The sequence below is a fragment of the Gymnoscopelus microlampas genome, assembly GCF_963454915.1.
Source record: "Gymnoscopelus microlampas genome assembly, chromosome: 19".
Taxonomy (NCBI): Eukaryota; Metazoa; Chordata; class Actinopteri; order Myctophiformes; family Myctophidae; genus Gymnoscopelus; species Gymnoscopelus microlampas.
Genome location: NC_139956.1, coordinates 1619132 through 1645132, shown reverse-complemented (window position 1 = coordinate 1645132; position 26001 = coordinate 1619132). Strand labels below are relative to the sequence as shown.

At 43.2% G+C, this 26001-nt stretch overlaps 1 protein-coding gene across 2 annotated transcripts in view; it reads left to right on the top strand.

Moving 5' to 3' along the window:
• Positions 1-7273: 7273 nt before the first annotated feature.
• Positions 7274-26001, top strand: part of LOC311034810 (serrate RNA effector molecule homolog B-like) — a 37357-nt gene continuing 18629 nt past the window's right edge. Inside the window, exons 1-10 of one of the 2 annotated variants that reach the window (XM_084042823.1) lie at positions 7274-7391; positions 9540-9662; positions 10648-10758; positions 12814-13005; positions 16371-16431; positions 17444-17571; positions 19532-19701; positions 20816-21051; positions 23505-23690; positions 25316-25430. In XM_084042823.1, the coding sequence (XP_083898949.1) occupies positions 9544-9662; positions 10648-10758; positions 12814-13005; positions 16371-16431; positions 17444-17571; positions 19532-19701; positions 20816-21051; positions 23505-23690; positions 25316-25430 (1318 nt within the window). In that variant the 5' untranslated portion in view covers positions 7274-7391; positions 9540-9543. Of the gene's footprint in view, positions 7392-9539; positions 9663-10647; positions 10759-12813; positions 13006-13618; positions 15901-16370; positions 16432-17443; positions 17572-19531; positions 19702-20815; positions 21052-23504; positions 23691-25315; positions 25431-26001 lie in introns of those variants that run through there. The other variant, XM_084042824.1, reaches the window with a different exon arrangement.

Here is a 26001-nt window from a genome sequence, read left to right as displayed (position 1 = left end):
ATGTTGAACGCCCCCACCCTGAGCTGAGCCCAGGTCAGCTGTAACCCGCCCAGCAACAGCAGCAGAGAACACACTAAACGCATCCTGTAAGGGGGGTGAGACAGGGCAGAGAGGCAGTAGAATCAGTACACATGTATAACCAAATGTACCCTTATTTGACAGGAGGGATTTCTGAAATATGTGATTGTTAGAGGCATTTGGGGGTAAAAGTTGGGAACAAGGCCATTTTACATAATTCAAGGGTGCTGAATCAGAAAAACACTGTTCCCAAGCAAAATTCTTAGTGCTTAACCTCCTAATTTGCATATCAAAATGGCTGCCGATTTTGAAGTATTTCTTAAACAACTCTATAACAAAACAAGCAAATCTGACAAATAAAGTGTATATATTTATGTTCTGAGGGTCATACAATGTGTGGAAGGTAGTTGTAATGTAATAAATGTAAATACATGTAAATAATGTAAATAAATATGCAAATTAGAGGCCACCATTACATAAAACGATTTACCGTAGTACTCAAACGGGTCCATGTGCATCCCCCTTATTTTGTTTCTAATTATATGTATTTTTGCCATCCTTAGGACATCTAAAATACATACTTTTTCCCCATGCTAAATGTTTAGTTTTTGATCTTCTAATCTGCATATCTGAATGGCTGCCAAATTGGCAAATTCGCACCTTTATCTTCAATAACTCTGTGGCCAGGCAAGCAAAATTGACAAATGAAGTGTCTATATACATTTTCTACAATGTGAGTAAAGAATGTGTAAGTAATATAATATGATAATATAATATAATATATAATATAGTAATCAGCCTACTCCGAAATATGCAAAATAGCGGCCCCCATTACAGATAACGGTTTAGTACTCTAAAGATACTGTATTGGCCATTGTTGAACGAAAGTCTAGACACTAGACCACATTCATACAAGGAGGTTGATCATCACTTCGTTGCTGACATGCACACATGGCAGTGCATCGTAACCCAGATTTCCGGCATTTGCAACGACGTGTTGTGCATTGCTTATGGCATGCACATGAAATCATTTCTATAGGCTATACTAGCATGGAACAGGCTGGACTAGGCTAGACTAGGTTGTACTAGGTTGTACCAATAGTCTCTATTAGGCTTACTAGTCCCTTGTCAGCCCTGTAGATACTCAGACCATAGGGACTAACCACTGTGTACACAGGCCATAGCTTGTGTGTGCACGAGCAATAGTTTTGCATGAACCTTTGTAGACCATAGTACAGATCTGCCTTGTAAAGCCTAATATAGCCTAGTACAGCCTAGCAAAGCCTACTAGATATTACAACAGCCTATTAGAGACCAGTAGAGTCTAGTACAGTACAGCCTAGTACATCCAAGACTAGTCCAGCCTTTTGGGAGAACAGACTAGGGGAGGGTGGTATAGGCTATACTAGTATGGAACAGGCTGGACTTGGTTGTACTAGGCTGTACTAGACTCTAATAGGCTCTATTAGGCTGTACTAGGCTCTTGTACACCCTGTAGATCCTCAACCCATAGGGACTAACCACTGTGTACACGGGCAATAGTTTGTGTGTGCACGAGCAATAGTTTTGCATGAACATTTGTAGGCCAAAGTAAAGTACTGCCTTCTATATCCTAATAGAGCCCAGTAAAGCCTAGCAAAGGCTGCTAGAGCTGATAGCAGACTATTAGAGCCCAGCAGAGACTAGTACAGTAAAACCTAGTACACCCAGGTCTAGCCTAGTCCAGCCTGGTGGGAGAACATAATAGGGAGGGGGTACCAGGCTATGCTAGGACTGATAAGGCTGGACTAGGATAGATGAGGCTGTACTAGGCTGTACTATACTCTAATAGGCTCTATTAGGCTGTACTATGCTCTTGTCAGCCCTGTAGATCCTCAACCCATAGGGACTAACCACTGTGTATACGGGCAATAGCGTGTGTGTGCACGAGCAATAGTTTTGCATGAACCTTTGTAGACCATAGTACAGATCTGCCTTGCACAGCCTAATAGAGCCTAGTACAGCCTAGCACAGCCTACTAGAGCTTAAAACAGCCTATTATAGACCAGTAGAGTCTAGTATAGTACAGCCTAGTACACCCATGACTAGTCCAGCCTTTTGAGAGAACAGAATAGGGGAGGGGGTACAAGGCTATGCTAGGAATGATAAGGCTGGACTAGGATATGTTAGGTTGTACTAGGCTGTACCAGACTCTAATAGGCTCTATTAGGCTGTGCTAGGCTCTTGTCAGCCCTGTAGATCCTCAACCCATAGGGACTAAGCACTGTGTACACGGGCAATAGCTTGTGTGTGCACAAGCAATAGTTTTGCATGAACCTTTGTAGACCATAGTACAGATCTGCCTTGCACAGCCTAATAGAGCCTAGTACAGCCTAGCACAGCCTACTACTTAAAACAGCCTATTATAGACCAGTAGAGTCTAGTACAGCCTAGTACACCCATGCCTAGTCCAGCCTTTTGGGAGAACAGAATAGGGGAGGGGGTACAAGGCTATGCTAGGACTGATAAGGCTGGACTAGGATAGATTAGGCTGTACTAGGCTGTACTAGACTCTAATAGGCTCTATTAGGCTGTGCTAGGCTCTTGTCAGCCCTGTAGATCCTCAACCCATAGGGACTAACCACTGTGTACACGGGCAATAGCTTGTGTGTGCACAAGCAATAGTTTTGCATGAACCTTTGTAGACCATAGTACAGATCTGCCTTGTACAGCCTAATATAGCGTTGTACAGACCAGCACAGCCTACTGGAATTTAAAACAGTCTATTAGAGACCAGTAGAGTCTACAACAGTAAAGCCTAGTACACCCATAGCCTAGTCCAGCCTTTTGATGGAACAGACTAGGGGACGGCGATATAGGCTATACTAGCATGGAACAGACTGGACTAGTTAAGACTAGGTTGTACTAGGCTATATTAGGTTGTACTAGGCTGTACTAGTCCCTTGTCAGCCCTGTAGATACTCAGACCATTGGGATTAACCACTGTGTACACGGGCAATAGTTTGTGTGTGCACGACCAATAGTTTTTTTCCCTGTTGGCCATCTAAGTGTACCTATAGCCATCCCCATCCCACTCTATATAGTTGTGTTGAAAGTAGTTTGTGTTCAGTTATCAGTACCAGTTCTGTGGCTCTAACTCCTCCTGGGGGTGAGTTATACAAGGCAGAAATCCTCATGATAGCGTATGGAACGTCACATTTATTTTTTGGTCATCAGGGGCCAAATGTACCAGGATTTTTACATCATCTAAATATTTATTTTAGATGTCCTAAGGATGGTAAAAATACAGATAAGTAGAAATAAAATAAAATAAGAGGGATGCGGATAGATCACTTTAAGTACGAAACCGTTTTCTGTAATAGTGGCCTCTAATTTGCATATTTATTTACATTATTTACATGTATTTACATCTATTTCATTATAAATACCTTCCACACATTGTCTGACCCTCAGAATATAAATATATACACTTTATTTGTCAGATTTGATTGCTTTGTTATAGAGTTATTTAAGAAATACTTCAAAATCGGCAGCCATTTTGATATGCAAATTAGGAGGTTAAGCACTAAGAATTTTGCTTGGGAACCGTGTTTTTCTGATTCAGCACCCTTGAATTATGTAAAATGGCCTTGTTCCCAACTTTTACCCCCAAATGCCTCTAACCTCCTTATAGAAGGCCTTTTTTCTGAAATCCCTCTTATCATTTGTTCATTTGCTCTCAGAGTTATAAATGTAGCCTATAAATTAACACACAGGATTTTACTGTGTATAAAGTTAACCTAACAAAATAATTGAATAAATCTCTCTCATCTTTTGATGTTGTTCCTCCAATATGGCGGCATGTCTTTTCATCAGTGATGTAAAGTAAACTAAGTACATTTAATCAAGTAGGTATTTTGTGTGTGTGTGTGTGTGTGAGTGTGTGTGTGTGTGTGTGTGTGTGTGTGTGTGTGTGTGTGTGTGTGTGTGTGTGTGTGTGTGTGTGTGTGTGTGTGTGTGTGTGTGTGTGTGTGTGTGTGTGTGTGTCTGTCTGTCTGTCTGTCTGTCTGTCTGTCTGTCTGTGTGTGTGTGTGTGTGTGTGTGTGTGTGTGTGCGTGCGTGCGTGCGTGCGTGCGTGCGTGCGTGCGTGCGTGCGTGCGTGCGTGCGTGCGTGCGTGCGTGTGTGTGAGATAATGTGTTATCACTGAGCTAATAGAGCCTGCCTGCTTTCTCAGGGGTAAAAATGGCAGGTTAACCACCTGTTAACCACTTAAAGGAATAGTTCACCCAAAAAATAACTTGTTTTTCCTATAAATCAGTTATCCCATGGAGACTTGAATTCATGGACATGTTTTAGTTTTTGTCTCATTCCTAAGACAATAATTTGATGACCAGCAGCGGTTCCGGTAGGAGACACAAAGGAGACTCTTTGTGTCTCCTACCGGACATTCTGTGTAACCACGTAAACCATTATTTTATACTTTGGCTTTTCAAAAATAGCAGATCTACAAGCTCGTATGTTAGCCGAAGTATATGAGGCTGAATGTGCTTTAAAAAAGTATGTTTTGTAACAATCATCGAAATCTGCAAAGTAACTAACTAGTAACTAAAGTTTTCAAATAACTGTAATGGAATAAAAAGTACAATATTTGCCTCTGAGATGTAGTGGAGTAGAAGGAAAAGTAATGCATATTGGAAATACTCCAGTGAAGTTAAAATACCTGTACTTAGTTACATTACACCACTGCTACTCGTAATAGATACCTGCATGTAGGTTGTCCTCCTTCTAATAGATACCTGTATACAGTAAGTAATAGTAATAGATACCTGTATGTAGGTTGTCCTTCCTCAGTAAGTAAGAGCCTGCTGTACAGACTCTTTTTATCATTCTGTTGCTCCTCCCTCTCTAACTCCTCCCCGTTCCCTCCCCCATGTGGGAGTCCTCTATGCCAGTGGTTCTCAAAGTGGGGTCCAGGGACCCCCAGGGGTCATTGAGGAGGTGGAGGACGGGGGGGGGGGTCCAGCAGGTCCCCAGCAAAAAGTAGTTAACCCATTAAGACCTGAGGTGATTCTTAAAAAAAAATCGAAATCCTAACAGTTTTTTGAAAAAAAAAAAAAAAAAAAAAAATCAAGATTTTTCAAAAATAGCAGATCTACAAGCTCGTAGCGCGGCACTCGGTGCCGCGCTACAAGCTTGTAGATCTGCTATTTTTGAATAGCCAAAGAAATCTAAAGTGACACAGATGCGTTCCAGGTCTGAAAGGGTACAGTAGCATCACAATCACTTTAACCACTTTATCCATTTATATGTTGGCTCTTCAAAAATAGCAGATCTACAAGCTCACAGCGCGTCGCTTAGTGCCGCACTGCCAGGGCTGTATTAGCCACTGGGCCGGCGGGGCCGTGGCCCTCAGGGGCCCTTGGCTCTCAGGGGCCCTTCAAGCTCATAGAGCTATGAGCTTGTAGATCTGCTATTTTTGCAAATCTTTGAATATACTGTATATGTTTTTTTTAAAGCAAACATTTGTAACTCAAATCTTTGCTTCTGGGGGATTCTACAAATGTCTTCTATATACTAACTGTTTTTTTTAAAAATACGTATGTTGTTATAATATCAGTGGTTCTTAAACTTTTTTCATGTCAAGGACCCCCAATATGATATGTATCCCCCCCCCCCCCCCCCACCCCAAAATATGTTGTTCCAGGGACCCCTGAGTTAAAAAATGTATATTCAAAGATTTGCACACATTTTCACGATTTTCACCGAGTGCTGCACTATGAGCTTGTAGATCTGCTGCTTTTGAACAGCCAAAGAAATCTTACAACGACACACAGCTGTGTTTCCCGGATTGAATGGTTTAATATCTTATCTGAGCCGTCCTGGGAACCAGTCCACATGTGAGTCTATACAGACTGACCTCTCATAGCTCGCCCTGTCAAATCCAAGTGAACTTGAACTCACACGGACCCATTCAGTAGACCAGGGGTCTTCAACAGGGGGTCCGGGACCCCTAGGGGGTCCTCAGAGTTACTACAGGTAATTGGATTGGCTTTTTTTTAATATATTAACCACTTTAACCCTATCATCCCTATTCTGAAGAGAACTTAAGCCAAAAATAGCAGATCTACAAGTGTGCGTGTGCGTGTGCGTGTGTGTGTTGGATAAAAGCGCTATACAAATGCACCATTTAGCCCCATTTACCACATTGAGACTCTGCATCCAACGGAAAACACCAAACCATGCATACAGGGCAGCATTAGGACCAATTATCAAAGTAAAAAAAAAAAGAACATTGAAATTGTATAACCACTTAAAGGAAAGAGATGTTGAAACAGTCCATAAGAACAGGAAACCCCTAGAGAAACAGAGATGTCCTCATATGGTGGTCCTGGGACAAACACAAGCCCATCCAGCAGACAGAAATATATATATAACAAAACAAAGCTATTTGACACAATGGGAGACAATTAAATAAAAACAACCCAAAACCATAGCAAAATGGAATGCTATTTATCTCTGAACAGAGTTTGATTGATTCCTTTATTAGCAGTTTGCAAACAAAAGCACAGTTAAAGTACAGTTCAATACAAGGTCTGTTAAGAGGGTTTAAAACCCCAAAAAAATCCATTGGCTTGTTTCCATTGAGGTCCCCCCCCCCCCCCCCTCCCCCCCCCCAACAGTTAAAGGAGTCCCTCCCTGCTTTAAAAGGTTTCTAGTAGTGGAGTTGCATCTTCCATCCTGCAGGAGGCGCTCGTTTCCTTTCATCTCGTTTGTTTCGTGGCCTCCTCCCAGAGGAAAGGTCATGGAAGAGCGTTGCCATGTCCGCTTATTATAAGCAAACTTTGGGCTAGTTTATTTTTCTGTAAAGTAGCTTGTTTCTAAAGTCTAGTTGTTTATTTGGGCTTTTTACTAATGTTGTTTAAACCAGTGGCTCTTAAACATATACATGTCAAGGACCACCAAATTAATATTTGTGTTTATCCGCGGACCCCCATCTGAAAATATGTTGTACCAAGGACCCCCCCGTACCAGATTTGTGTTGTTAAAATGTCTCCAAACATTTTCCACTCATTTTCCAAGTTTTTTTGTTGTTGAAAATAGCAGATCTACAAGCTCACAACGCATCGCATCGTGACAGGTTGTGAGCTTGTAGATCTGCTATTTTCAAATATCCGACGTTCATGTGGTGCTCGCTTCTTAGGGGCTTGTTTTCATCATAGACTGTAAAGGTTTTCATAGACCGTGGTTCCTTGTTTCTCTCACACAATCTGGCAACATCGGTTTCCCTAAAGGTTCTTGCAGCAGCTCGCGCCGCGGCGGGATTCATCATTCTACTGAATCTGTGATTAAAACTACAAACTACACACCTTTCTGTAGTTCATCTACAGCTCAGGTAAACATGAATAAACACTCATATATAAAACACACTAACATGTAGGTATAAACTACACACCACACACCGCTAGCATTAGCCTGTTAGCATCATCACACAGCTCCCTAATGGCTCTCTGTCTGTCTGTTAGCCTGTTAGCTGCTAATAGCCTAGCATGCTGGCTTAGCTAGCTCTGATGCTAACCAGTTAGCCACACAGCTAGCCTTAGTTATTGTTCCTCTGATACAACAAATACTCTATTACTTTATTATTACTGAGTACTGAAGAGTAAGTATCACAATGTAGAGAGTATTATCTCATGGTAAACGTCCTTGTATTCAACGGTAAAAGTACTCTTTGTGCAGAATGTCCCATTTCCACGACTTGTACTGCTGGTACTTTACTCTGATTACTCTGGTTTATTATTAACGCTACTTCAGTTAAATGAGTAGGCTACCAATACCACAATATAGAGATACTCTGTTACAAATACTAATTACTGGATTATTACCTTTCATTATATTACATTTTGGGCATCGAAATATACTCAAGAGTAGTGAAGGTAAAAGTACTCATTATGCAGATTTCTGTGAAAATTTCACAGTAATCATATAGGATTGTAATAATGAGTAAATACATGAACGTGTTCATTACTTTATGACTGTATGTGCTGCTGGGTTTTATAACATAGAATTATACATCATTTATCTGTTTATAATGTATGCTTTTTGTAGTTAATAATATAATAATTCACTTTATTGTTGCATTTGTACATCATAAAGCAGTGGTTCTCAAACTTTGTCATGTCAAGGACCCCCAAATTGACACTTATTAGCCCACGGACCCCCATTTGAAAAGATATACATCAGGGACCCCCATAAGAGAAGATTTTTACGACTCTAGCAGTGATTCTCAACCATTTTAATTTCAAGGACCCCCAGTTTGACATGCATTAGGCTACGGACCCCCATTTAATGTCATTTCTATCTCTGGGACCCCAATTCATATTGTAAAATCAATATTAATGTAACTCTGAGTGTACAAATGGAACCAAATTTGGTTCCATTTGTACACTCAGAGTTACAGACCCACAAGGGTCCATTTGGTTCCTAACTATCCATCATTTAGCTGGGGACCCCCTGGAACTCCCTCAAGTACCCCTGGGGGTCACCGGACCCCACTTTGAAAATAAAATACATCTACGAGAGTCGTATTCTATGGATAACTTTTATCCAATCAGTGTAGAGAACTCATGAAGGATAAAGCAGTGCTTCTCAAACTCTTTCATGCCAGGGACCCCCAAATTGATATGTATTTGGCCGGGGACCCCCATCTGAAAATATGTTGTGCCAGGGACCCCCCCAGAAGCAAAGATTTGTGTTTAAAATGTTCGCTTTAAAATAAATATATTCAAAGATTTGTGTCAAAATGTTAATTTTAAATGAAATATGTTCAAAGATTTGCACAAATCTTCAAGATGTATCAAAAATAACAGATCTACAAGCTCATAGAGAGCTATGAGCTTGTAGATCTCCTATTTTTGAATAGCCAAAGTATAAAAGGTTAAAACTATTGTGATTCTATTTTCACAAATTTAGCTGGGGACCCCCTGGAACCCCCTCAAGGACCCCTGGGGGTCCCCGGACCCCACTTTGAGAACCAACAAGTGAAATTGTAAATTAGAATATTAATAATGAGCAAAACAACAACAGTACTGATGAATGCTTTCTCTCTCCTGATTGGATAAAATAGGTGGTGTGTTTACCTGCAGAAACTCTCTCTCTGTATTTTGGTTTGTTTTGGTACACGGGATGTTTTTTTGTGGCCGTCTTTTGTGATCTACAAGCTCATAGCTATGAGCTTGTAGATCTGCTATTTTTTTTTAAATCATGAAAATTTAAGCGGACATTTGTAACTCAAATCTTTGCTTCTGTGGGTCCCTGGAACTAAATATTTGACAAATGTTCGCTTTAGAAACATATATATATATTCCAAGATTTGCACACATTTTCACGATTTTTTGGATAATGTTGTGGATAATGTTTTCAATCATAAATGTTTAACTTCACATAAACTACATTCAGGTCTTTTTTTGTGGTTTGGCTGATTGTGATTGGTCAGTGGTACTCAGGAGGGGCGGTGCTAACGCTCGTCACCCTGTGTTTTCAGGCCAATGGGGGACAGCGACGATGAGTTTGACAGGAGGAGGCGGGACAAGTTCAGGAGAGAGAGGAGCGAGATGGAGCGGTCGAGAGAACGAGAGGAGAGGAGGAGAGAGGACTGGCCTGAGAGGTACGCACACTCACACACACACACACACAGTCACACGCACGCACGCACACACACACACACATACAGCTTTTGAGCTCTGCTGTGTTGTTAACCCTGTAGAGAGCTCTAGACCCTGATGCTAGACTGTAGGGGTGTAAAGAACATTTTAACGAACATTTTAACAGCGATACGATACGCATCATGATACATGGTTGCCGATACGATACATGGAGGATATGGGTTCATTCATGACGATACGATTCAATGATTTAAAATCCATACAGTAACTATTTAGCAAATAAATGAAATCTGTGTGGAGAGTGCAGGTTTCAGAGGCAGTTCGTCCTATAGCTCGCGGGGCCATCCCACAGCTGAGCAGCCGTAACCATGGCGACATTGTTTTACACAAGAACGCTAATAAACAACTTACATTTGGTGAAATGGAAAACGGGCTTCGCTGTTCCGTGCACATGCATGCTGATGGTCAAATTCTGTGTGTAAATTCAGATCAGTTGCTCCAGCCACTGAGGAGAACCGGGCCTCACCACCTCACCACTACAGAGCTTTGTACAATTATTTTAGGATAAATAATGCAAATACATGGACATTGTATTTGAACTCATTATGGACAAACCCACACTTTGACATGAACACAGAGATTACACACATTTATCTATAGACCAAGTGTAGTGATATGTAATGGAACAGTAATTAAATCCCTCTTTGTTTTTTCTTCTTAATGTCTAAATACAACACAAGTAGACTACTCACATTGCAAAATGATTTGATACTGATTATTTTCATTGCAGAACGATTAGATAGAAAGTCAAACAATACGATATGTTGCTGTGTACATATCTATATACTTCTATTGTTGACATTCAAATGCAGTTTAATTTGCAGTTACTGTGTCGTTGTATCAAATAACAGAAATACATTGTAGAAGAACTGTAATCCTGTGTGTGTGTGTGTGTGTGTGTGTGTGTGTGTGTGTGTGTGTGTACAGGGAGTGGGACAGAGGCAGAGACAGGAGGAGGGATTATGACAGAGGTCGTAGAGAGAGGTTCTCTCCTCCCAGACACATCAGCCCTCAACACAAACGCATGAGGAGAGACTGGTAAGAGACTGTTATCTATTATCTACCATGAGAAGAGACTGTTATCTATACATATACCATGAGAAGAGACTGGTAAGAGACTGTTATCTACATATCTATATATCTACCATGAGGAGAGACTGGTAAGAGACTGTTATCTATACATATACCATGAGGACAGACTCACTGGTAAGACTCATTGTGGGACATGATCACAACGAGACAGAGAGGCTGTATAAATGTCGTGTCAGACAGCGTCTGTCTCCACACTAAGTATTGTTGAGCTGTTCTGAACTGAATGATTATATTAATTGTTGCAACAATGAAGACGACATTTAAGGCCTTTTCAGACAGGGTGTGATTAGTCAATCAGTTTTTACCACATGCGAAAAGACGCACAAAACGAACTGGGTTTGATTGGAAGAAAAAACGCATCGCCGCCTCGCATCGCTGCACGGTAAATTGTGAGCCGGTGTGCATGAGGTCACAGAGAACCATGTGTTCATTTAAAACATGATATTGTCCGTTTGTTTCTGTGCGAAAAATCTCACCCTGTCTGCAAAGGCCTTTAATCTGGTACAAACAATCCTCAAGTGATTCCTGTGAGGAGGAGAATTTTCTTACCTTTTATATATATAATATCTTATCCTAGGACTAGTGGTACAGTAGAAACATGTCATAACTCCATCCAGAGTCCACCGCAGCTAAAAACCAGAGCTTACGGTCCGTGCTCTAGATTGCACATTTTGATCGCGATTTTATGTGTATTCTTTTGTTGATATCTGAAGTTCAATAATGACAGAAACCTCACCACAGTGTTTTTGTCTCAAATGGGCCACCGTAGTGTTTACAAGCTGACTTTGATGAAATCACGGGTGAAATCTCATCTTGCGAGACTTTCTGAAGGGAGCATGGAACACAAACACTGTGGCTAGGTCTCTGTCAATATGAACGTCAGATGACAACATGTCAACCTTGCAGGCAGGTGTGTGACTGACACACACCTGTGACTGACACACACCTGTGACTGACACACACCTGTGACTGACACACACCTGTGACTGACACACACCTGTGACTGACACACACCTGTGACTGACACACACCTGTGACTGACACACACCTGTGACTGGCACACACCTGTGACTGGCACACACCTGTGACTGGCACACACCTGTGACTGACACACACCTGTGACTGACACACACCTGTGACTGACACACACCTGTGACTGGCACACACCTGTGACTGACACACACCTGTGACTGGCACACACCTGTGACTGACACACACCTGTGACTGGCACACACCTGTGACTGACACACACCTGTGACTGACACACACCTGTGACTGACACACACCTGTGACTGGCACACACCTGTGACTGACACACACCTGTGACTGACACACACCTGTGACTGACACACACCTGTGACTGACACACACCTGTGACTGGCACACACCTGCCTGCAAATGGTACCAGGGCTGACACACCAAATAATGCGTAATCTGTGTTACGGAACACCAGCTTCACTTGCCCTATTGCACAGGCTTTATCTTGAACGGCCCAAACGTGGCATCTTTCCATGGTGGCAGTGTTACTGCTTGGAGCATCAGCACAACCTCAACACAGTTGCAAGACCCATGTTCAGGTGTCAGTCAATGTCTGTTCATTTGGCTGGTAATCGCTCTCGTTTTGAGCGACCTGCCAGCACACCCCTGCTGAGAGGTGTGTGCTGGCAGGTCGCTCAAAACGAGAGTGACTACCAACGGAAACATATTTGGAGGCGCTACCCACAGGTTTATCTGTGTTGCTCATTCCACGAATGTCCGATAAAGGTGACTAATCTACGTTAAAAATGATATAAAATACAATACCAATTGGTATTATTAAAGGGGAGATCTAATCAACCGAAGTTAAAGTTTCCGAACTTTTTATGGGCAGTTTATATATTCAAAGATTTGCAAAAAATGTTCACGATTAAAAATAAATAGCAGATCTACAAGCTCATAGCGGTGTGATGATGCACTGGTTCCTCTGGTCTGAACTGGTTCTCTCTCTCTCTCTCTCCTCAGGGACGAGGGCCACAGAGGAGAGCCCTACAGAGGGGGTTACGACATGCCGTACGGGGGAGGGGGCGGGGGCATGCCGCCGTTCGGGGTGGGGGGTCCCGGCGGGGGAGGGGGGGGCATGCAGGGGGGCTGGCACCCCGACATGCCCCACCACCCCCCGCACCCCCACCACGCCGCTCACCCACTGCAGGGCAGGTAAGATACACACACACTCTCTATATCTCTCTCTCTCTCTCTCTCTATCTATCTCTCTCGATCACTCTCTCGCTCTATCTTGCTCTCTCTATCTCACTATATCTATCTATCCATCCTGCTCTCTCTCTCTCTCTCTCTCTCTCTCTCTCTCTCTCTCTCGCTCGTGATCATTAGTTTACATACATGTATAAAGAACATGTAGGTCATGGCAGTTTTGACTTTCCAATCATTTCTACAACTCTTATTTCTCTGTGATTAGAGGTTGATTAGACCAGTGGTTCTCAAACCTTTTCATGTCAAGGACCCCCAAATTGACACTTATTAGCCCGCGGACCCCCATTTGAAAAGATAAGCCAGGGACCCCCCATAAGGGAAGATTTTTACGGCTCTCTAGCAGTGATTCTCAACCATTTTAACTTCAAGGACCCCCAGTTTGACATGCATTAGGCTACGGACCCCCATTTAATGGCATTTATACCTCTGGGACCCCAATTTATATTATAAAATCAATGTTAATTTAACTCTGAGAGTGTACAAATGGAACCAAATGGACCCTAACGGGTCCATTTGGTTCCATTTGTACACTCTCAGAGTTACAGAACCATAAGGGTCCATTTGGTTCCTATCCATCATTTAGCTGGGGACCCCCTGGAACCGCCTCAAGTACCCCTGGGGGTCCCCGTACCCCACTTTGAGAACCAATGGATTAGAGCAAAGACTTATGTGTCACACAAATAAATCACAACTTTAATTTTATTTTCATGAATTTATTATGGGGTTACAGAAAATGTGACCAAATCTGCTGGGTCAAAAATATACATACAGCCATGCTAATATTTGGTTACATGTCCCTTGGCAGTGCAGAAAGTTGTGTCAATCAAATAGCACCTGTGTGTGCAGCAATAGTTTGTAAGTATAAAGTGCATATGCACACAGCTGTGTCACTGACACCATCAGGAAGAAAGTGTGCAAGCCATACTACTGCTGAGAGAACATTGGTCAAGAGTAAACCCAGAACCAGCTAAAAGCCACCTGATTCGGATGCTATCAATGCATTGAATGGGACATTATCACCTTTTATTAGACCATTGAATGGGCGAAGTAGGCGACCTACTTACCTACCCGCGATTTATCAGACCATTCATTGGGTGTTATCAAGACATACTGACCTACCAACGGAGATGACTTAAATAGTTCAGTTTCGGTTTTGGTTGTTTTGGTTTGGGACCATGACGGAGGCGCGCAGTCTCAGGCGAACTGGAGCCCCGCGAAGGACCACCGAGGGAGCTAAAGCGACCGAGTTGCCGTCCTGAACTGTGCGACGTTCGTCTGAGCCTACTCAGCGCTGTTGGAGTTATGTACCGATAGGCACAGAATGGTAAATATTGTTGTGGGGACTGCTCCGCCTCCAAAGTAGGTCAGTAGCTCCTGATTACGCCCAATGAATGGTCTGACAAATCGCGGGTAGGTCCGTGTATCGCTTACTCGCCCATTCAATGGTCTGATAAAACGTGATAATCTCCCATTCAATGCATTGATAGCATTCGAAGCCGGTGCTAAAAGCAGATCTGCAATGCATTAGAAGCTGCTGGAACACAGGTGTCAGTGTCCACAGTCGAGCATGTTTTACATAACATAATCACCATGGGCTGACAGGCTGCCATGTGAGAAAGAAGCCCTTTGCTCCAGAAGCAGCACCTTAAGGCTCGACTGGAGTTTGTGGCTGATCAAACATTTAGATGTTTGGCCACAATGACCAGAAATATGTTTGGAGGCGAGAGGCTGAGGCCTTCAACCCCAAGAACACCACACCTACCCTAACCCTACTCACGCATGGTGATGGTAGTGTTCTGCTCTGGGCCTGTTTCTCTGACAATGCTTTACAGAGAGTACATGGAATAATGAAGGAGGATTACCTCAACATTCTGCAGGAAAATGTCAAATCAGCCATAAGTTTGTGTCTCAACAGTGGTAAAGGGACGACTGAATCAGGCTCCAATTAAGGTTTTAGAACGGCCTGCACAAAGTCCTGACCTAACCCCAGTGAGAACATGGTGACAGCGCTGAAGAAACAAGTCCATGTCAGAAAGACGACACATGTTGATCAACTAATGATAACTGATGCACCAATACTGTCCAGAGGAGTGGTCACAGACTCAACCAGACGCTTGCCTTGTGGAAGCTTGTGGATGATCAATAGCGGCTAATCGGGGTGAAAATGGCCAAGGGACATGCAACCAAATATTAGCATTGTGCTATGTATATTTTTAACCCAGCAGATTTGGTCACATTTTCAGAAAACCCATAAAAAATGTAATAAACGTTGTGATGTCTTTGTGTGACACAGAAGTATTTGCTCTAATCAACCTCTAATCACTGAAAAACTATTGGAAAGTCTAAACTGCCATGTATGTAAACTTATGATCACAACTGTATCTCTCGCTCTCTCTCTCTTGCTCTCTCTCTGTCGCTCTCTCTCTCGCTCTATCTGTCACGCTCCTGTCTCGCTCTCTATCGCTCTCTATCTCTCACTCTCTCTCTCTTATCTCTATCTCTCTCTCTCGCTCTCTCTCTCTCTAATGACAGTGAACAGCAGTTGGATCATCTATCAAACAGTGAAACAATGTCCAGTAATTCATTTCAAATGAAAAGATGAACTCAAAACTCATGTCATGTTTTCCAGGCCTGACTGTAAAACACAACGGGTGCCTTTGACCTTTGACCCAAACGTTCATGTCATTCCAAAAGAGAAAAGAAAAAGTCCTCTTCCCCCCCGAACCAGAGTGTGTGTGTATAAATATGTGTGAGTGTGTGTGTGTGGTTGTGTAAAACAGTCAGTTAGAAACCCTCCTCCACCCTCTTTATAGTCAAAGGAAAACGCCAAGAGAAAAACTGGTGAGTCATTTTAACCCATTAGAACCTGAGGCACATTCTACACATTGCCGAGGACCCCTTTAAAATGATGTGTATTTGACCGCGGACCCCCCCCCCCCATTTCCTTGTGCCACGGTACCCCCCAGAAGAGAATATTTGTGTTAAAATAAAAAAATAGCAGATGCACAAGCTCGCAGGCTGTGAGCTTGTAGATCTGCTAATCTTGCTAAGCTTGTAGATCTGATCTATTCAAAATCTTTCAAACACTTTCAAGATTTTTCAAAGATGTTCAAAAACAGCAGATCTACAAGCTCGAGCTTGTAGATCTGCTGTTTTTGAACGGCCAACGCTGAAATGTAACATTCCCGTGGTTTTAATGGGTTAAAGAAAGTCATAGATACTGTTTAATATGTTTAATGTCTGTTCATTTGGCTGATCGCCACACAACTGTCTGTCTGCCTGTCTGTCTGTCTGTCTGTCTGTCTCTCTAGACTAGGTATGTCTGATCCAGACATGCCCCCGGCGGGACCTCCCACCATGAGGAGTTTCAAGGTACCCACTCACAGCATTATAAATCATCAGTACTGTACATAATGATATGCATGTAACGAGTCATCGTCAATCCATTACAATCCACTCAAACTGGTGTTAAACCCATTCAATTATGACGATGCAAAAAGCAGAGGACACGTAAAAATGAGAAGAAAATACAGGATCTTTTTAACCAATGTAGACCTGAGGTCTATTCTAAAAACACCTTCTACATCCTGACCTAAGTTTTCTGAAAAACTTCAAATATTTATTCAAAAGTTACAAAAACATTGAAAAGAGGATGAGAGAAAACACAGTATTGTGAAACAAAACAAAAAAAGAGAAGAAAATACTGGATTTGTGTAAAAGAAATAATACAAAAAAATAGATTTTTCGGTCATTTGTCTGGAAAATATTTTTGTGTTAAGAAAACCGTGAAAAATTGTATGGTGAACCTAGTATTGTAATTCCAATTGTATGGTGGGTTGAGTGAATGGTTACATGCCTAGTACATAATATTATAGTTATAGTAAACTCTCTCTGTCTCATAAACGCCTCGGCCCGTGTAGCTCTCCATCATAGATATGAGGACCGTGCAGACATACTATCCTGGTCATTTGTTCTCATGTTTTTGTTACTTAGGTGTGATTATTTTCCTTGACCACAATGTTAAAATGTCATTTAGATTCATTATTCATTGTTTACCTGGTATTCTGTAGTTTATAAAGTGCAGATTATTATATTGATAGTTTATAGTTTATAGTTTAGACTGATGCTATCTTCATAGTTTACCTGGTATCCTATAGTTTACTGAGACACTACACTGTCTCTCTGTATTCTATGTATGTGTTAACCTTGTTTACTGTAAGTTACTGGGCTCATCCCTACATTTAACTGACGTGTGTGTGTGTGTGTGTGTGTGTGTGTGTGTGTGTGTGTGTGTGTGTGTGTGTGTGTGTGTGTGTGTGTGTGTGTGTGTGTGTGTGTGTGTGTGTGTGTGTGTGTGTGTGTGTGTGTGTGTGTGTGTGTGCAGGAGTTCCTGTTGAACCTGGAGGACAGTGTGGATGAGACGGAGGCAGTGAAGAGGTACAACCAGTACAAACTGGACTTCAGGAGACAACAACTGCAGGACTTCTTCCTAACACACAAGGAACACGAATGGTACTAGTCACACACACATGCACACATACAGAAGGCAGAGGAAACCATTAGGGCTGTGAATCTTATGATAGCTGAAGCTCCGATTCATGGGGTCACGTTCGATAAAAAAATCAATTCTCATTTAGAAATGATTCCAATTCAGTTTTATCTATTTTAATAACAGCCATATTGTTGTTATCTGGACTTAGACAACCAAGCGTAGCCTAGTTATTTCCAACAGCTCAAACTAACGATCATACAATACCAGAGAGTCACTGGTAAACATTCTTGACTTTGATGGTATGTTCGATTAGGTGTAGTTCTATTTGATGCAGAAACACATCATTATAACTAACGAGCGTCGGCTGGACACACACAGTTTAACTCATTCCCTGCCTAGAACGTCTAAAACGACTTCTGTCCCATAAGCCATGCCTGCCTAGAACGACTAAAACGACTTTAAAAAATATATATATATTTTTTTTATTTGACCCAAAGACCAAGGAGATATGATTTTTTTGAAGATCTAGACTCCCATCCACTTCCTTGTTAACTTTAAACTTAAAAATTCTGTATCTCGGCTCCTGAGTACTTTTTTTTTTCAATGAAAAATCTTGGCAGTGGGCAAACGCGGCCAGAAATAATTCAGGCAGTGAATGAGTTAACAATGTATTTATGTCCACACACAGGGAAAGCATACAGGGACACACATATTTTAGGTGCAGCTAGAGGTTACATTCACAAACTCATGCATACGTCCTCATGATACAACACACATGTCACTCAGCACTCCAAGTAGTGGCGGCTCCACCATACATGGCAGCAGAGGGACGGCACAATACTTTAACCAGCCTTTCTGCCTGCTCTTTGGGCATCCCAAGTTGTGCGAAACCCTCCAACAACCAGTCCGTGGGTATGATGTCCTATAGGCTGGATCACCAGAGGAAACAAAGTTCTTAGTCTTGCACTGCTGCTTGGTGTTAAAGAGCTCTCTGTAGTTGTTCTCATGGGCCTGGAAGTCCATCCATTGCTATTCCGACAGCGGACGGATGGTAGTTACAACGGGGAAGTTTAACGTCATGCCCAGGACACACACACACACACACACACACACACACACACACACACACACACACACACACACACACACACACACACACACACACGCACCTCTGCTGAACTGAAAGTGAGTGGAGTTATAGTGCAGTACGAGGCGTCAAAAAAACTGCAACTTTGGGCAACCAAGACAAAATTGTTCTAAAACACCATATGAATACAAATCAACCAAAAGACATCATAGGAACACAACTATTTGAAATGAAAATAAATGTAACTATTCATTTTAGTTTTCAGAGCCCTGCTACAAAAACCTTTTGTGCTTCAATTATTATGATCTAATTTAACGTTGTTCTGGAGAAGGAGCAGAGCAAGGAATGTAATGAGTACTGAGATAGGCACAGGGGTCAGTCCACGGTGTCCCAGGTGAGGAAAGACCCCAACCACAAGTCAGAAAAGATTATTCTGGCTACTTAAAAAGTGTAAGAAATCAACTCTGAATGTTTTAAAACAACTTTACATTATGAAAACTAGCTGCTGTACTGTTCTGGGAGGTTCCAAAATAGGTGACCCCCACCAGAAAGGGGGTGGGGGTCGGAAATGTTTTAAGCCCATCAATCTGTCATAGGTAAGACACTATAGAACCAAGATCTGCAAAATAACTATTTTAGCACAAAAATCCTAACCTCGTACTGCACTTTAATTTCCCCCTAAAACCCCTAGAAACCATGTAAGGCACCAACCTGCTCTTTGTGAGCAGTTGGGGGTTTCAGTGTCTTGCTCAAGGACACTTCCACACTAACACAGGGGAAGGCCCGGAATCGAACACACACGCACGTACACACTCACTCTCTCTCTCTCATAGTATATACATTATTCTATGTCTCTCTCTCATAGTACATGCATTATTCTATGTCTCTCTCAGGTTTCGTTCTAAGTACCACCCCGATGACATCACAACGAAGAAGGCGGAGTCTCTGGCCGCCCTCAAGACCAGGCTGTCCGTCTTCCTCTTCCTGTTGGAGAACGGTTGGCTGGATGACCTGTCACTCAACATGGAACACGCCCCCAAGATCATCAAACTGATGGATGCAGGTATAGTACAGAGATGTATTTATTTATATTAATGTAATTGCTGTAGTTCCATCCTAGACAGTTGATTGGTTCATTCACACATTGACTTCATTTTTTGGAAGAATTTCCATACAGTGGTTTTTTGTGTAAATGACCCGCCGCCACAATACTTTGTAGTCAACAACATCAACTGTACATTTAGTCTAGACTAAAATCTTATGATAATTAGGTCTGGGGACCCCCAGGGGTCTTTGGAGGGGTTCCATGGGGTCCACAGCTAAATCTGTTACCATAGCTATTTAAAAATAGCAGATCTACAAGCCTGTACATCTGCTATTTTTGGAGAATCTCGAAAAGTGTTGGAGCATTTTTGAATAATATTGACTTTTGTTTGTCTGTCTGTCTCTTTCTCTCTCTATCTGTCTATGTCCCTCTCTCTCTCTCTCTCTATCTCTCTCTTTCTCTGTCTCTGCCTCTATCTGTCTCTCTGTGTCTCTGTCTCTCTGTCTGTCTGTCTATCTCTCTCTCTCTCTGTGTGTCTCTCTGTCTGTCTGTCTGTCTGTCTGTCTGTCTGTCTCTCTCTCTCTCTCTCTCTGTGTGTCTCTCTGTCTATCTCTCTCTCGGTGTGTCTGTCTCTCTCTCTGTCTATCTCTCTCTCTGTGTCTCTCTGTCTGTCTGTCTGTCTGTCTGTCTGTCTGTCTATCTCTCTCTCTCTCTCTCTGTGTGTCTATGTCTCTCTGTGTCTGTCTCTCTGTCTGTCTCTCTCTCTCTCTGTCTGTCTCTCTCTCTCTCTCTGTGTGTGTCTATGTCTCTCTGTGTCTATGTCTCTCTGTCTGTCTCTCTCTCGGTGTGTCTGTCTCTCTCTCTCTCTCTCTCTGTGTGTGTCTATGTCTCTCTGTGTCTATGTCTCTCTGTCTGTCTCTCTCTCTCTCTGTGTGTGTCTATGTCTGTGTGTCTGTCTCTCTCTCTCTGTATGTCTCTCTGTCTCTGTCTGTCTCTCTCTCTCTGTGTCTGTATGTCTCTCTCTCTCTGTGTCTCTCTCTCTGTGTGTCTATCTGTCTCTCTCTCTCTGTGTCTCTCTCTCTCTGTGTCTGTATGTCTCTCTCTCTCTGTCTCTCTCTCTCTCTGTGTGTAGCGGTCATAAAGATGGAGGGCGGTACAGATCATGACCTCCAGGTGTTGGAGGTTCCCTCGGCCTCCGTAGTGGCGGGCGGGGGGGATGGGCGGGGCGCCACAGCGGGGGAGGGTCCCTCTGGGAGCGGTCCGCCTCCTGCCGGCGGTCCTCCCCCCACTGGGGGGAGCGCCGGAGACGACAAGACCGAAGAGCCGGAGACCGGAGAGGCTGCTGGGAAGGCTGACACTGATGACAAGGTACCGTCTATGTACCAAACACTGACGATAAGGTACTGTCTATGTACCAAACACTGACGACAAGGTACTGTCTATGTACCAAACACTGATGATAAGGTACTGTCTATGTACCAAACACTGATGACAAGGTACTGTCTATGTACCAAACACTGATGATAAGGTACTGTCTATGTACCAAACACTGATGACAAGGTACTGTCTATGTACCAAACACTGATGATAAGGTACTGTCTATGTACCAAACACTGATGACAAGTTACTGTCTATGTACCAAACACTGACGACAAGGTACTGTCTATGTACCAAACACTGATGACAAGGTACTGTCTATGTACCAAACACTGACGATAAGGTACTGTCTATGTACCAAACACTGACGACAAGGTACTGTCTATGTACCAAACACTGATGACAAGGTACTGTCTATGTACCAAACACTGACGATAAGGTACTGTCTATGTACCAAACACTGATGACAAGGTACTGTCTATGTACCAAACACTGATGATAAGGTACTGTCTATGTACCAAACACTGATGACAAGGTACTGTCTATGTACCAAACACTGATGACAAGGTACTGTCTATGTACCAAACACTGACGATAAGGTACTGTCTATGTACCAAACACTGATGACAAGGTACTGTCTATGTACCAAACACTGATGATAAGGTACTGTCTATGTACCAAACACTGATGACAAGTTACTGTCTATGTACCAAACACTGACGACAAGGTACTGTCTTGTCTATGTACCAAACGCTGATGACAAGGTGCTGTCTGTGTACCAAACACTGACGATAAGGTACTGTCTATGTACCAAACACTGATGATAAGGTACTGTGTTCATGTTAGAGTTCTTTGGTCCTCATTTATCAACACGGTGTATTAACACGTTGGTTCTCAAAGTGGGGTCCGGGGACTCCCAGGGGTACTTGAGGGGGTCCCAGGGGGTACCCAGCTAAATGATGGACAGGAACCAAATGGACCCCATTTGTACACTCTCAGAGTTACATTAACATTGATTTTACAATATGAATTGGGGTCCCAGAGATAGAAATGTCATTACATGGGGGTCCGTAGCCCTAATGCATGTCAAACTGGGGGTCCTTGTGGTTGAAAAGTGGTTGAGAATCACTGCTATAGAGCCGTAAAAATCTTCTCTTATGGGGGTCCCTGGCTTATCTTTTCAAATGGGGGTCCGCGGGCTAATAAGTGTCAATTTGGGGGTCCTTGACATGAAAAAGTTTGAGAACCACTGTATTAATGGGCGTACGGGATCACCACAACTTTCGGCATTTATCAACATATCCTGACTCTGACTTTAGCGTACGACCCACGCAGATCTCACGACAGGTCTGAGAGGCAGTCGTTGACTTTGGCTAAACCCGTTTGTTCCATCCTAGACCTGCGGAGCAGCATTATCTGACCGTCTGACAGGCATCTGGACACATGTACCCAACACACTAATAAATAATCCCTGTGAAAACATAACATTTTATAAACTCATTTAAACAAACTACTTTAACAGTCATTCAGATAAGATTGCAGATCTGGCTGCACTGGCTATTTGAAAATGGCAGATCTACAAGCTTTGTGAGCTTGTAGATCTGCTATCTTCAAAATATACGAGCGCTTATGCGAGAGCATTTTCGGGAGTGGGGACTGGTGCGGCCGCGCCGCTGTAATCTTTTCATGGACAGTGAGGTCTCCAAACTAACAGTAGCGTGTCCTATGTGGAGTTATGTACAGCTGGGTTGAGGATATAAACCCGACGCTCCAAACCTGTGCTGAGCGCACTAGCACAGGCTATCTCTCATCAACGTGCAGCCCTCTGTCACGGGTAATAGGCCTACATGACTGTAATGTTGACAGGGGGGGGGGGGGGGGCACGGTGGCTTAGTCGGTAGCGCTGTCGCCTCACAGCTAGAAGGTCCTGGGTTCCACTCCCGCCGGGGGGCGCTGGGGGCGTGTTCTCTCATCCGCGTCATCGGTGCCCATACCCTAGGTGGGGTTGGCGAAAGGGTCTACTCTGTGTGGAGTTTGCATGTTCTCCCCGTGTCTCCTAGGGTAGGTACCCTCACAAAAACATGCTGTAATCCTGGTCACTATACTGCCCCCCCCCCCCCTGGTCAGCCGGGGCGCCTGATGGAGGGGAAAGGAACTGGTTGGAATAACGTGTTCCTTCCACGCGCTACGTCTAACACGCGTTACGTCCAACCAGGGAAACTCCCCCCTGTCAGGTGATAAGAAGCGGCCTGCTTGCTCCTCATGCATTGAAGGAGGCATGAGCTTCAGCTTGGGCTCTCCCTAGGCTGGCAGAGGGAGAGTAGCGCCCAGGATTACATAGGCAATTGGCACTGGGTGACAAAAATATGGGTTACAAAAATCGTGGCATAAAAAAAATTAAAAAAGTACTGTGTTGGTGATGTCATGGTACCGTGTGCTTCCAGCCTGAGAACGCAGAGGAGGTGAAGGAGAACGGAGAGGAGAAAGCAGAGGAGGAGGAGGAGGGAGAGGAAGGAGAGGAGGGCGAGGAAGGAGAGGAAGGGGAGGAGAAGAAAGAAGAAGGAGAGGAGGGAGAAGAAGGAGAAGAAGAAGAAGGGGAGGCGAAAGGAGGAGAGAAGAAGAGAAAGAAAGTAAGTGTGCTGGTAACCTACCTGGCTCCATACTGGAGTAAACCAGTTTAAAAAGGCGGGAAAAGATTAAAGAAGAAGAATTGTATTGTATTAGGGATGATGCCATTCTATGTCACACAAAAGTAGCAAAAATAGTCGATCTACAAGCTCAAAACGCGTCGCACTGCAACACGTTTTGAGCTTGTAGATCGACTATTTTTTAATTGGAATCCATATTTTTTTATTATGCTATTTTTTAATTAGAAAGTTACATTTTTATTTCATTTCAAATGCATTTAGTTATACTTATAACGAAAAAACATCACATGGATGCACCTGGGACGTATCATCAGTGTTGTAGCCTGGAGTCATAGGATGTTTCGGGTCTCGCAACATACACCCTCGCCCAGGTGACCCAGCCAGGGTTGATCAAGCCCCGACTTACGTCCCAGGTAGCTACCCACGGTCAGTCCTAAATAGGGAAAGACAGGGCCACTCAATACGCTTGTCCAAAACTACTCTGCCAGGAATGGGGGAGAGGAGAGGCTCTGGTACGTGGAGGGACTAGGCTCTGTGGACGGCCTCCTGGCCGGGCTCCTCCTCCGTCTCACCAGGTCCAGGACCTGAGCGTTGCACCAGACTCCCCTGCTCCAAACATTTCATTCTGGTGTGATGGTGTCTTGGCCCGCGGTGGTACTGCAGGCTCCCTTTGCGTCTTGCTTGAATGGTCCTCCTAAAGGCCTCAACGTGGATTTGTTGGGCTTCTTCCTCACGGAAGACACAGACTGGGGCGCCAACCCAAACTGCTCCCGGATGCCGTCTACATTCCGGCTTATGTCTTGTCTTATGTTAACTTAATGAACTTAAATACAAATACATTGGACATAAAAAAAGACAATAGAATGTTAATACTGGTCATTGAGCTACTAGTAGCTACTACTAGAAGTAATTAAAGCGGGTCATGTTTGCATGTTTAGAATCATAACAGCTGAAATCAATAATATATCACTATTCTGATATTAACCTGTGGGCCGCATTAAAGGTAGGGTAAGTGATTTGCATTGGTTAAAATAAGTGTTAAATAGCTCTATATTGTGATAGTACTCATTGCTATAGAGTGTTTGTTCAGTAAAAGGAGTCTCCTTGTCTCTCCAGCTCTTTATTAAACAGAAAATGCATTTTCGTTTCAGTTTCATTTCCAATTTTATCCAACCAGGATAGAGAACTCAATCAGGATACAGATTAAACAAGTGAAATTGGAAGTGATGACACTAAGAAATGAGCAGACAAAATTGGAACTGGAACACTATACAAATGAAGCTTAAAAATGGGTACTTTCTCCTGATTGGCTGAGATTTTGACACCTACCGAAAAATGTATTTTCTCTTTATTAAAGAGCTGGAGAGACGGGGAGACTCCTGTTACTGAACAAACACTCTATAGCAATGATTACTATCAGAATATAGTGCTTTAACCTTTTAACACAATACTTTTTGTTTTAACCAAAAAATATCACTTACCCTACCTTTAAGTGAAGGTGGGGGCCGCATGTGGCCCCCGGGCCGCCAGTTGCCCATCGTATAGATCTGCTAAAACATGCTGTTGGAACAGAAAACACACGTTTAAGCCCCTCCCCTTCCTCTCAGGACAGGAAGAGGAAGCGCAGCGTGTCGGCCGACAGCGGAGAGGGGAGTGGCACCGACTCTGACTCCTCCCACTCTGATGGAGAGAAGGAGGAAGAGGAGGATGAAGGAGAGGACGGTATGTCAATCAAACATCACCTGTCTGTCTGTCTGTCTGTCTGTCTGTCTGTCTGTCTGTATCTCTGTCTGTCTCTCTGTCTGTCTGTCTGTCTCTCTGTCTGTCTCTCTGTCTGTCTCTCTGTCTCTCTGTCTGTCTCTCTGTCTGTCTGTCTGTCTGTCTGTCTGTCTGTCTGTCTGTCTGTCTGTCTGTCTGTCTGTCTGTGTCTTTTTGTTTGTCCATACTGTGTATCAGTGTTTCTCAACCAGTGGTCCTTGAGGGGGTTCCAGGTGGTCCCCAGCTAAATGATGGACAGATAACCAAAGAGTAACCAAATGGACCCTTATAGATCTATAACTCTTGAGAGAGTAACATAAAGCCAAATGGACCCTAAGGGTCCATAAAACATCTGCATTACTTAATTAAATGTCATTTTGATCAGCGTTTGCCTGTCATCTCTCCCATTGAACCAACATCAATACAGCATGGATGGAATTGTGGACAAAATCTCATCCAACGATAACAAAATATTATACGTTTTGGGTCTGAGCGTCTAAATCCAATCCACTTTATTTATATACAGTGGGTACGG